Source organism: Amphiura filiformis, chromosome 10 (assembly GCF_039555335.1).
Source record: "Amphiura filiformis chromosome 10, Afil_fr2py, whole genome shotgun sequence".
In the NCBI taxonomy this organism is placed as follows: Eukaryota; Metazoa; Echinodermata; class Ophiuroidea; order Amphilepidida; family Amphiuridae; genus Amphiura; species Amphiura filiformis.
This window is the reverse complement of record NC_092637.1, coordinates 53,913,496-53,926,559: the sequence shown is the minus strand read 5'-3', so window position 1 is coordinate 53,926,559 and position 13,064 is coordinate 53,913,496. Positions and strand designations below refer to the sequence as shown.

Genomic DNA, 13,064 nt, shown 5'->3' with positions numbered 1-13,064 from the left:
TTGATAAAAACAATGGTATTATTTAATCCTGACATAAAATTTGATGGAAATCGTACCGTCATTATGCCCGGGTTATTATCGCTTTAATATCTTTCTTATCAGTCTTAATTCAATGACGCTCAATGTCCAAATCTTATCACTATCAGCAGATTGTGTAGATAAGAACAAGATCAGTAGGCCTACATTCATTAGTCGTTAGATAATCATGGCGTACATGGCGACTCTTTTATTCGGGCTTCTATTTATCATCCAAAATAATAGAACCACATTACTCATTGGTCTTGTCACATTCCTTGTCGTATGTGTGATTATAAAACAACGCAGCACCAAACGCAATGGATTGCCACCAAGTCCACCGACTTATCCACTCATCGGTAATCTCATTACCGTACTCCTAAGCTTTCTTTATGGTGAACGCTCACATGAAATGGTAACGAGATTATCTAAAACCTACGGCAAGATATTCTGCTTGAGCTTCGGAAGCAATGTGAGGTTGGTTTATCTTAATGATTTGAAATCTGTGTCAGAAGCATTCAAGAATCCGTTTTTGTCGGATCGAACACCGTCTGCCGCGGAGAGATTAACAGGTGCACCCGATAAGATCATCTTAAACAAATCGAAAATGCAATAAACATGATAAAGCAATAATATAATGTGCGATTTCAATAAAGAATGTTTTTCTTGCCGCCGAAGGCGGGGATTTTATTTTTTACCGCCTTCGGCGACTAAACCTTCATCCAGTGTTGGGTGGGGCAAAATCCTTCTTTTTCCAATTTCCAATTTTTTTCGTCTGACTAGTGGGCAAAGTTTTTTTATCTGAAAACTCCCATCCCCTTTCCCCATGAAAATCAAATGGTGCGCCGCTTATTCGCCACCCGGGTTCGCCACTGATTCAATGGTACGCATATTAAAGCTCGCATGAACGATACGTGTCAGCCATCACTCGATCGGTGAACTCGGAATAAAACCGGAGATCTCCAAGTTTCTTATAAGTCTTTCACAGGGTATTGTAGTACACCATTGTTCATTACATTCATGCAAAAAGTAGAAATTCGAGAAAATTAAGTGCGCTGTGGAGCAAATCACACATGGCTTAAAGACGTATTTGAATAGCCATGGTCGTTAATCTCTCTATATTAAACAAAAACACTGTCTAGATTATGGGAAAAGTTACACCTTTAAGGGATGAGCCTATAGGAATAACGACCAAACAAAGAAATTCTTGTTTATGCCGTAATATTGTAGTCTTTCAATCCTTTCACAACTTCAGCTGTGTAATTTACAAAAATTCCCGCTAAAAAGTGGTTCTTTTAATTTTAGAAAATACATTAATAATCGCATTGGACTTTTCGTACTGATCGTACTATAAGTGACCACCAGCCTATAATGTTCTAATCACACTATAGACTTGTATTACATGTGACGTCATTGCCAGGCAATTGGTCTCTATTGTTCCTTGTCCGGAAATATGCCCACGCAGTCAGGGACCGTGCTTTTAAAACGCCCACCAGATCACAATAAGGCCATTGAACTGCGTAGTAGCCATACGTACTCACTGGAGTATAACGGTAGCACGTTCCCTTACCGAAGAGCCTTACCGACTCATTATTAATGTGTGGAAAGGGGTCAGGGACGTCATTCTGATCATTCTAATCCTTTCTTTTGAGGTCAATAGATAAAAGAAAGGCCTTGAACACAGGTGCAGAGTTGTAGATAATATTTAATCATCAAAGCTGATGGCATAAGAAATTTCGAGGAGGCAGCGCTTATTATTTCTTGTAAACACAATCTAGTGTGGTACGGTACTCACTACTAGACTGTCCCACGATACATAATTACATAATAGCCTACCAAAATATGCCATAGTCCTTCACCCCCCCCCCCGATTCTAAATATACAGCCCAAAACAAATTCCTCTTTTTACACAAATTGATGCCACTACACTGATCACACCTCCTATATAGAACGCTAAAATCCAGTGACCGCTCCCTCCTATATTGAACGCAAAATCCAGTGACCGCTCCCATTGGGTTGATTTTTAATGCTATGTAATCTACATTACCAGTCGTTCTCCACGGACCCGAGGGAGGGTCTACTCACTACGTGTAGAAGGCCGGGTGGGTCTGCAAATTAGTGCATGAAGCTAGTAAAGATATAGCTTCATGATCAGTTTAATCAATTAAAATACTATGGCTGGATATCAAAAAAATCGCGAGGCATTATTTCTTGTTATGGACAACAAGTATTAATTTTTATATTATTATGACAAAATCCAGTCCCTTCTCAATTGAATAGGCTCCGAGATTAGACTTTCCTTTCCAAAAATAAATTATATGGCCTAGAGGACATGACATGGCCTAATCTAAACCCATATTCGGTATCCAGAAACCTTCACAGTCCGAGCGGCGCTAGCACTCGCATCGCATTAAACTAGACAAAGTTCGCTAAACTGAGGCCTGCTTCAATTGCCAACCTTTATCGTGCGTGCGTATGTACACCAGCGCCATCGAACTCCAGCGTGTGATGCTGCGCCTAATAAAATTCGTATAGACCTTTTTCCCTCTTTCCCACCATGCACTATTCCAGGGGGTATGAGTGTCGCAAAATACATCATCTCCCGGGGGAGTACAGAGTTATGTTCATTGCATTCTGGAAAACGGACATTTCGGCTGGTGCCTTCATCACAAAAAAGGAATCCCCGATCATCACGATAATGGCGCGCGATCACGAACACCCGGCAAGCGGCAGAGCGTTTCAACCAATGACAAGCCTTGATTGTGTCCGTTTGTCTGCAATGCGCGTGCGCCACGCCGCTCATTGCAACCGGCAGGGTAGTATGAAACCAGCTTGATACTGACGTGACCCCGGATGTGACGTCACTGTCACATCAGGGTGAAATGGTATTGAACAACGCAAACCAGCCAAATTTGTCATAAGTTTGAATAGCCATTAGAACAACCGTGAATATAGTGTCAGAAAGTCTTACACATCTTAGTATAACCTTGTCGTTAGTGTGATACTGAATGCAGCGCCATATTTGGAATATATTCGTACACGGTGTGGGCAAATAGTTGGTCAAATGTAGACTAAGTAGGCCTAAATCATGAAAATCGCTTAATCTGAATAATACCAACCAGTAACGGACACTGAGACAGCACTACGTAGATCCAGAGGAGGCTTAAAGGCATTCCTACAATGCACTATGATTGGGAAATTTGATCAATATAACCTCATTTTAAAGGCAAAGTCCCCATTGACACACACACAAAATGGTCATTTTAAAACTGCAGCCAACGAGCTAATAGTTGAGACTTAGGACTGATATTTGATTTTCTTACAGGAAACATTCATATTGTCCCACTGCATTAATTTTATTCCTAAGTCTCAATGTTTTCAATGTTAAATAATAGGATGAAAACACCAGATATTTGTACACAATCCCAATGCAAGGTATGGTCAGCTTGCCACATGTGTACAAAAGCCAGACATACCAAGGTCAGAAACCCCATTGGGTTATGGGAATGTCTTTAAACATCCTCTGACGCAGATCATTAAGTAGGCCAATAACTGTGATATTTGAATTTTCCATTTTTCGTCAAACCCGCTTCAAAATAACCACAGCAATTTTCGCCAGAGGTCATTACTATTCACGATATCATCGACCAATTCACAACAACTAACTACTCTAACTATTATTGGAGGTTGGTTTAACAAAATATTACAATAAAAATTCCTTTAAAAAGGAATAGGGCGAGCAAATCAACCTTGAGACTGGCGGGTAGTCTATCCCTATAATTCATTCGTAAGTAGGACTATACTTATAGTAAATGCACCACCCCTACAACCCAAACATCAGTCTATTCTGCTTTACGTCGAGAATTTTGCTCAATACTGATCAGTTTAAACTGTTCCTTGCTTTAACAGGTATTTTCGGTGCATCTGGAGACGTTTGGCATCATCAGCGACGCTTCGCTCTTTCCGTTTTTCGGAGCTTCGGCGTCCGTAGGGAAAGTTTTGGAGACAAAATAGCGATAGAAGTTCGCCAGCTAGCTAAAAAGTTCGCCAACTTTGACCTACGACCTTTTGACCCTCAGGAATATCTCATGTGTGCTACTTCTAATGTGATATGTTCCGTCATTTTTGGTCGGCGTTTTGAGTACGACGATGAAGAATTTAAACACCTGCTGGCAATCTTAGATACACGTTTACGGCTGATTGGACAAGGTGGTCTAATTAGTGCCATTCCGATACTACGATTTCTATTCTACCAATCAACGCAGAAAAATAACGAAATTCTTTTGGAATTGTTGAATTATTTCACCTCGATTATTGATAGTCATAAACTTGACAGGGCTCAGGCAGAAGGGACTACTGAATGTAATGATCTTATAGATTTGTATCTCAGAGAAATCGACAAGAATAAAGGCGAAGATTCGCCGTCGGATTTTGTTGACGAGCGCCATCTTGCGGCCCTTATTGAAAGTTTATTTTTAGCTGGAACGGAGACGTCAGCGTCGACACTACGCTGGACATTACTCAACATGGTCACTAAACCTGAGGTACAAAAACGAATCCAGGATGAAATAGAGGATGTGTGTGGCGCTGATAGGCTACCGTCATATGCTGACCAGGAGAAAATGCCTTACACGCATGCCGTTATCTTGGAGGTTTCACGGCTTCACAGCATTACTATCCTCGGTAAGCCCTATTTGTCCGGCTGCCAGTGGGTATGACGTTGTTTTGGTGTCCATAGTTTTGTTTTTGATGGATAGTGCTTCTCAAGACCACCAACTTCAAAAATAAGTTTACTGGACCTCTGTCAGTATTGAACATTTTGAGATATGGTGGGTCAAAGTTCATACAGAGGTCAAAATTCAAATGCTGTTGAAAAGTTCTCCAAATTATTCCTCTTGTTAGGGATGTTCATAAAATATTAAAGTTTAATATTTTTAGCTGAAAGTTTTTTTCATTTGAAAGAGAATCAAATTACCTAAACAATAATGATGTTTCTAGTGCATATACTTTTGAAGTTACAGGCAAAAATAGCGTCACCAAATTGCCCAAAATTTTGTGTGTGAATTGTGACAGTAGGCACATGTACAATGTACACTACTGTATGTGACCCCAGATGACCTCCTATTCTTTACTGTAAGAAAGCTGTTTTGGATGGTCTTGATTTACACACAAATTGCTTTTGTGCTTTAACGAGTGTCGAGTTGGTGGATCATAGATTGCACTATGTGATAGTTTATGAATCCAGTATTACGCCAGTACCAAAGTAATTCAAAGTTGTCAAAATTAATTTTTAGTGATTTTTTCCATTGAGCCCCACAGTAAAGCCATTTTTGGACCGTACAGGCACATTCCACTTCCCTATAGCGCCACCTATAGTGTGTGATGTGAGCCTGCCTACTCTTGTCATGGCGATCCAGAAAAAGTATAAGTTTACCTATCTGACATTCCCTTCTAGAGTTATAAGCAGAAAGGTCAAAGGTCACTATTTGACCTCCACAGGGGTCAAAACCTGAAAAATACTCTGATTTTTATGAAAATAGTCTCAAATTTTTCGTTTTCTATAAACACTTAAAAAAAGAATAGTTAATAATGGTCATAACATAATAAGGCCTCATATGGAGCCTTGTCGGACACCAGGTACCGTCTGGTAGCAAACATAATCATAACATAATAAGGCCTTGTACGGAGCCTTATGAGATACCGGGTACCGTCTGCTAGCAAACATAGTCATAATATAATAAGGTTTCGTGTATGGGACACCAGGTACATAACATAAGGCTTCGTATGGTGTCCCATAAGGCTCCATACGAAGCCTTATTATGTTATGACCATGTTTGCTACTAGCAGACGGTTTCTGGTGTCCCACAAGGCTCCATACGAGGCCTAACTATGTTATGGTGTGTTCTCATGGAATTTCATCTACCATATCTACTGCAAGGCTTCATGTTAGGCCCATTTTATGCATTTAGGGCCTGCAATTTGTTCAATGGTTCTCATCTCAATCATGCACCCCAGTTTTTTGAGATTTTCTAACACACCTAATTATCTGATACCTTCTCTTCATTTAGGTGTTCCACACTTCGCTTGCCAAGATGCAATCATTCAAGGTTTCCGTGTTCCAAAAGGCTCTATCGTCATATCCAACCTGTGGGGAATAATGCATGACCCGGATGTCTGGAAAGATCCGCATGAATTTCGACCAGAAAGATTTCTTGACGATGAGGGCGCTGTCAACGTGCCGATGGAATGGATACCCTTTTCAATAGGTAGGCATACAATCATAGCTGTTATAGGAAGTCTCCGGCAATCATTATGCCTTATCTGTTAGGAAAATTATTATCAAGCACGAATCACATGGTTTTTGTTTTAAACAAACTCATATTAACCATAAAAACGAATAAAAACAGCCGTGTCTCAACATATTCATAACAGCCGTGTCTCAACATATTCAAAATTCTCAGGCGCCGAAATTGTCTGATGCAATGACGTCCAAGTAATGCAATGACAGTTGAGCACAAATAAACATGACGTCATTGCCCTAGACAATTTCGGCGCGGGAATTTTGAATATCGCGTGTTGAGAGACGACTGCTTTTATTCGTTTTTTATGGTCATGACATTTGGTACATATAGCTGCCTTGCACTGCTGATTCCAAAGATCATAGATGTAATCACAGACAGTTTAGCATGTCCCAATTGTATATGAGAGTGTCCGAAAATGGATGAAAACACAGTAACACGGCAGGGGGATTATAGGTTGTACCGCAAAAAGCAGAATATACTTTTTGACATTAGAAAATAGTAAAACATTTATGTTTTTATTATTTTTGTAATATTATGTTTACAACCTTAACCATGTTAACTAGTCTGTAGTAGGAACTAAAACAACCATGCCTTTGAAACTGTTTATATCTAGATAACAATACAACATTGGTCCAAAGTGTGCTTGTTCTAACATAGTAATATGACTCAGAATTGATGTGAAGATCCACTCGCCAGTTATCTGATTAATATAAATTAAACCAAATACATGGCCAATGGATCTTCCATCTGAGACGGGGAAAGACTCAACAGAAACAAACGGAGAGCAAAATATAACTTCACGAATAAACTTTAATTACTCATCAACCAAGTGGTCACAACATAATATAGCTGAGTAAATATTCTTAGCTCCATCTCTGGCTATGGCTGGCTGACAACTGCCACGAATAATAGGCCGGGGTAATTGAGGAGACGGAGCCGCGGAGCGATATATATTTAAATTAGCTATGGAAAGCAAATAGCGTCATAACAATAGTAAGGAATAATGTCGTGATTGCCGGAGTGTTCCTTTAAATCATAAACGACCAGGATTGGTTGATTAAATGGCGATCTCAATTGAAATGTTTTTTTATTCGGGGATTTAAATCAAGAGTTTATAAGTTTATTAATTATGAAAATTCAATCTGTTTTGGTTGATTAATAACCGTCTGATGTAGCGTATGTTTTTGTATTTAGATTTCGTCATTTGAAATACCACTGATTGACCACCAATTTTCACATGATTTATACAAGATTTTACATCATTTATTTTGCATTTGAATGAAAATTTCGTTTTGAAAGATTGATATAATTGGAATTGCCAAATCTCAATTGCTCTATTGTATTGAACAATGTATCTACTGCTAATATTGGTATTGATGAAGTAGCCATCTACTGCTAATATTGGTATTGATAAAGTAGCTATCTACTGCCGATATTAGTTTTGGTGAAGTAGCTATCTACTGCTGATATTGGCAATGATGAAATAGCTTTTTACTGCTGCTATTGATGAAGTAGCTTTCTACTGCTGATATCAGTGTTGATGAAGTAGCTATCTACTGCTGATATTGGTACGGATGAAGTAGATATCTACTGCTGATATCAGTGTCAACATAGATTTCAGAGTGTATGGTGTCAATGAGTAGCAATCTACTGCCGATATTGGTATTGATGAAGTAGCTGTATACTGCTGGTATTGGTATTAAGTAGCCATCTACTTCTGATATTTGCATTGATGAAGTAGCTATTTACTGCTGATATTGATGAAGTAGCGTTCTACTGCTGATATTGGTATAGATGAAGTATCTATCTACTGCTGATAATGGTATTGATGAAGTAGACATCTACTTCTGATAATTGTGTTAATGAAGTAGCTATCTACTGCTGATATTGGTATAGATGAAGTATCTATCTACTGTTGATAATGGTATTGATGAAGTAGACATCTACTTCTGATAATTGTGTTAATGAAGTAGCTATCTACTGCTGATATTGGTATAGATGAAGTATCTATCTACTGCTGATAATGGTATTGATGAAGTAGACATCTACTTCTGATAATTGTGTTAATGAAGTAGCTATCTACTGCTGATATTGGTATAGATGAAGTATCTATCTACTGCTGATAATGGTATTGATGAAGTAGACATCTACTTCTGATAATTGTGTTAATGAAGTAGCTATCTACTGCTGATATTGGTATAGATGAAGTATCTATCTACTGCTGATAATGGTATTGATGAAGTAGACATCTACTTCTGATAATTGTGTTAATGAAGTAGCTATCTACTGCTGATATTGGTATAGATGAAGTATCTATCTACTGCTGATAATGGTATTGATGAAGTAGACATCTACTTCTGATAATTGTGTTAATGAAGTAGCTATCTACTGCTGATATTGGTATAGATGAAGTATCTATCTACTGCTGATAATGGTATTGATGAAGTAGACATCTACTTCTGATAATTGTGTTAATGAAGTAGCTATCTACTGCTGATATTGGTATAGATGAAGTATCTATCTACTGCTGATAATGGTATTGATGAAGTAGACATCTACTTCTGATAATTGTGTTAATGAAGTAGCTATCTACTGCTGATATTGGTATAGATGAAGTATCTATCTACTGTTGATAATGGTATTGATGAAGTAGACATCTACTTCTGATAATTGTGTTAATGAAGTAGCTATCTACTGCTGATATTGGTATAGATGAAGTATCTATCTACTGCTGATAATGGTATTGATGAAGTAGACATCTACTTCTGATAATTGTGTTAATGAAGTAGCTATCTACTGCTGATATTGGTATAGATGAAGTATCTATCTACTGCTGATAATGGTATTGATGAAGTAGACATCTACTTCTGATAATTGTGTTAATGAAGTAGCTATCTACTGCTGATATTGGTATAGATGAAGTATCTATCTACTGCTGATAATGGTATTGATGAAGTAGACATCTACTTCTGATAATTGTGTTAATGAAGTAGCTATCTACTGCTGATATTGGTATAGATGAAGTATCTATCTACTGCTGATAATGGTATTGATGAAGTAGACATCTACTTCTGATAATTGTGTTAATGAAGTAGCTATCTACTGCTGATATTGGTATAGATGAAGTATCTATCTACTGCTGATAATGGTATTGATGAAGTAGACATCTACTTCTGATAATTGTGTTAATGAAGTAGCTATCTACTGCTGATATTGGTATAGATGAAGTATCTATCTACTGCTGATAATGGTATTGATGAAGTAGACATCTACTTCTGATAATTGTGTTAATGAAGTAGCTATCTACTGCTGATATTGGTATAGATGAAGTATCTATCTACTGCTGATAATGGTATTGATGAAGTAGACATCTACTTCTGATAATTGTGTTGATGAAGTAGCTATCTACTGCTGATATTGGTATTGATATCTACTGCTGATAGCAATATTGATGAAGTGAATCTACTGGTGGTATTGGTATTGATGATGTAGCCATCTACTTCTGATATTGGCATTGATGAAGTAGCTATTTACTGCTGATATTGATGAAGTAGCTTTCTACTGCTGATATTGGTATTGATGAAGTAGATATCTACTGTTTATATTGGCATTGATGCAGTATATATAGCTATCTTCTGCTGATATTGGTGTTGATAAAGTAGCTATCTGCTGCTGATATTGGTATTGATGAAGTAGCCATCTACTTTTGATATTTGCATTGATGAAGTAGCTATTTACTTCTGATATTGATGAAGTAGCTTTCTACTGCTGATAACGGTACGGATGAAGTAGATATCTACTGCTGATATCAGTGTCGATGAAGTAGCTATCTACTGCTGCTATTGATATTGATAAAGTAGCTATCTACTGCTGATATTGGTATTGATAAAGTATCATAGTTGTCCACTGTTGATATTGGTTTTGATGAAGTAGCTATCTACTTATATCATATCATATCTACTAAGTGTCATGGTTGTCTGCTGTTGATATCGGAATTGCTGAAATAGTTATCTACTGCTGATATTGGTATAATGAAGTAGCGAGATGACAGGCAACATCAGAAGCAAAACTAGCATCTTCATCTCCGACTTTATATTAATCATTTATTCTCTTTGCATGTCTTCTCTGCAGGTCGCCGTGTTTGCTTGGGAGAAAAATTGGCCAAGATGGAGCTGTTTATATTCACAACCCATCTACTGGGCCGATTCTCATTCCAAAAACCAGATGATGTAAAAAGTTATGATTTCCGAGGAAGAAGTGGCGCTGTATTGACTCCTACACCTTTCAAAATATGTGCCATTCCCAAGGGTACAGGTGAATAGAAGGTCACTTTCAATTTATTTGGTCAGTTATTTGACACGGTAGACCTTAACCCTACTACCCTAACCAGTAGAGTAGCCAGTTGGGGGGGGGAAAAAAATGAAAGAAAAAAGTGCCCCTCTGACAAAAAATGAAAGATAAAATCAGTAGGGAAAAGAAATGGACCAAGGAGCCCCTTTTATACCAAAATTCAGCCCGATCATGGGCCAAAATAGTGTAAAATACACAATTTTTGCTCGCTACCTTTTTTTGGTAACTCAAAGATTTCACATGTAATCTCTCTAAGAGTAAAAATAATGTAACTAGGAATTTGTTTTGGTCTTTTCTCCCGATATTTTTATCCCCCTCCCCCCCCCCCCCACCCCAAGAAAGCTGGCTTCTCCCATGATTGAAAGTTATTCAATCTTATTTATTATGTCATTATTAATTGAACAAGCAGAAAAATATGGAATAGAATCAATGCAGATTCACCATGTTCACCCAGATTTTGCAACTTCAGAGCATGCTCTGCGTGCCAGTCATATGCTTGAACATATAAGTCAGTTTTAAGATTTTCCTCAAAATATCAATAACTATGTTAAGAACTGCTAGCCTTGTTTGTCCTCACTTTAATGCATTGTGCATGTTGATTTAAAATTTGTTCATGAAAATTTACAATTCTGAATTTTTTTGAATTTTAACTTGAATAAATAATTTGAAACTTGTCTTCTGCAGTCAACACACATGTGGAGAGAGGAAAGCTTTATTGCAGCCCCTTCTCAGTTAATTTTCTACAAAAACAACAATTTTCGACCACTTTTTCTCAAAATGCCTTCTAAAATTTATTTTTAAGCCGTTATAATATTTATTCTGGGCGGATTTTTTTAAAGATAGGGTTGGGGTCAGTGTTAGAGTTAGGATTAGGGTTATTTATTGTAAATATAGGGTTGGGGTCAGTGTTAAGGTAAGGATAACGTTCTTAATTCCATTGGTTTGTTGGAGTAATAGACAATTCTAGTTGAAATCCATACACCCTCAGCAATCGAAGACATGACCTTAATCCTCCACACAGGAGTGTAGTTTCATATGGAGTTACCAATTTATTTATGTAACCCCATTCATTAAGGCGGCCCTATCGCCTAATTCAAAACTTTATATTTTCTTTCAATTTAAATATATTAAAGCTCTTGCCTTGTAGATTACAAAACTGAAAATTTTGTTTCAATCGGACATTCGGTTCTCAAGATATGGCCTGTCAAAATGGCATGAAACCAAGAAATTGGCAACAACTTTCATTTTATTTTCTATATTTTTAACTAGTTTCAGTTTTGTAAACAGGAAAGCATGGACTTTCACATATTTAAATTAGAAAAAAAAATCTATATCCAATAGCGCTACCTTAATATTTAGAGAATAAATGATAGGATTTTGTCTTTTGCCTATACAATATCGTGTCATAATGGATGGGCTGGCCAATATTTTGAGTAGTGGATGCCGGCGCAGCCGGTATCCACTACGATAAAAATATTGGCCAGCCCATCCATTATGACACGATATTGATAGGCAAAAGACAAAATCCTATCTTTTATTCTCATTCTTATTCAGTTTTAATGTATTTTTTGTGAGAAAAACTGCCTTTTTTCAGAAAAAAAAAAAAAGTTACTTTTGTGAGGACATCCCCGTTGTTTTAAATGAACGAAACCATCACTTAACATCTAAGCCGCCGAATCGTGTTCTTAGTTCTCTCGACGTGTATTACGCTAACGCATTATCGCGCGATCATTGAGGAGCAACAAGCGTGTCATTGCTATGCGTGGCGTATGCCGCCCTGACTAATATCACTATCAACTATTGTGAGATATTATACACCCGAAAACCAATCAAATTACGTGAATTCTTTACAAGACGCACCCATTGAATAAGAATCATAAATAAGGGGTGTATGGATTTCAACTGGAATAGCCCACTGACCCATCGGACCAACGAGATGTTACCATATTTTTAGACAAGACCAAAAAACAACAACCTTGAAACCAACTACAAATCACAAATGGCATATTTATTTTCATTCACATACACTGCAACAAATTTCTTTGGCATGAAGAAAATTATATCATTTTTGGAGAAAATCCCAAAAAACAGGTTTTTTGGCCCAAATTTTCTTGTGCAACGTAACAAAAAAATTGTTTGGCCAAAAATTTTTTTATTAATTTTTAAAAACTAGATAAAAATATCTAGGGAGCGTTTTTTTTTTATTTTTTTGAATTTTGACCAACTTTGAGAAATTTGCACCAAAAATGGTCAAAAAAATGCAAAAATTTAAAAAAAAATCATAAAAAAGCCTGATTTTCGCCCAAATTTCAAATATTTTTGGTGAAGTTGGTCAAAATTAAAAAAAAATGAAAAAACGGTCCCTAGATATTTTTATCTAGTTTTTAAAAGTTAATA

At 37.1% G+C, this 13,064-nt stretch overlaps 1 protein-coding gene across 1 annotated transcript; it reads left to right on the top strand.

Annotated features, from left to right (window-relative positions):
- The first annotated feature begins 205 nt into the window (after positions 1–205).
- LOC140161969 (cytochrome P450 2U1-like) lies at positions 206–10,709 on the top strand. Its single transcript, XM_072185261.1, has 4 exons — positions 206–587; positions 3,925–4,698; positions 6,084–6,281; positions 10,449–10,709. The coding sequence occupies exons 1-4, from the start codon at positions 206–208 to the stop codon at positions 10,637–10,639; spliced, it is 1,545 nt and encodes a 514-aa protein (XP_072041362.1). The 3' UTR covers positions 10,640–10,709.
- The last annotated feature ends 2,355 nt before the right edge of the window (positions 10,710–13,064 follow it).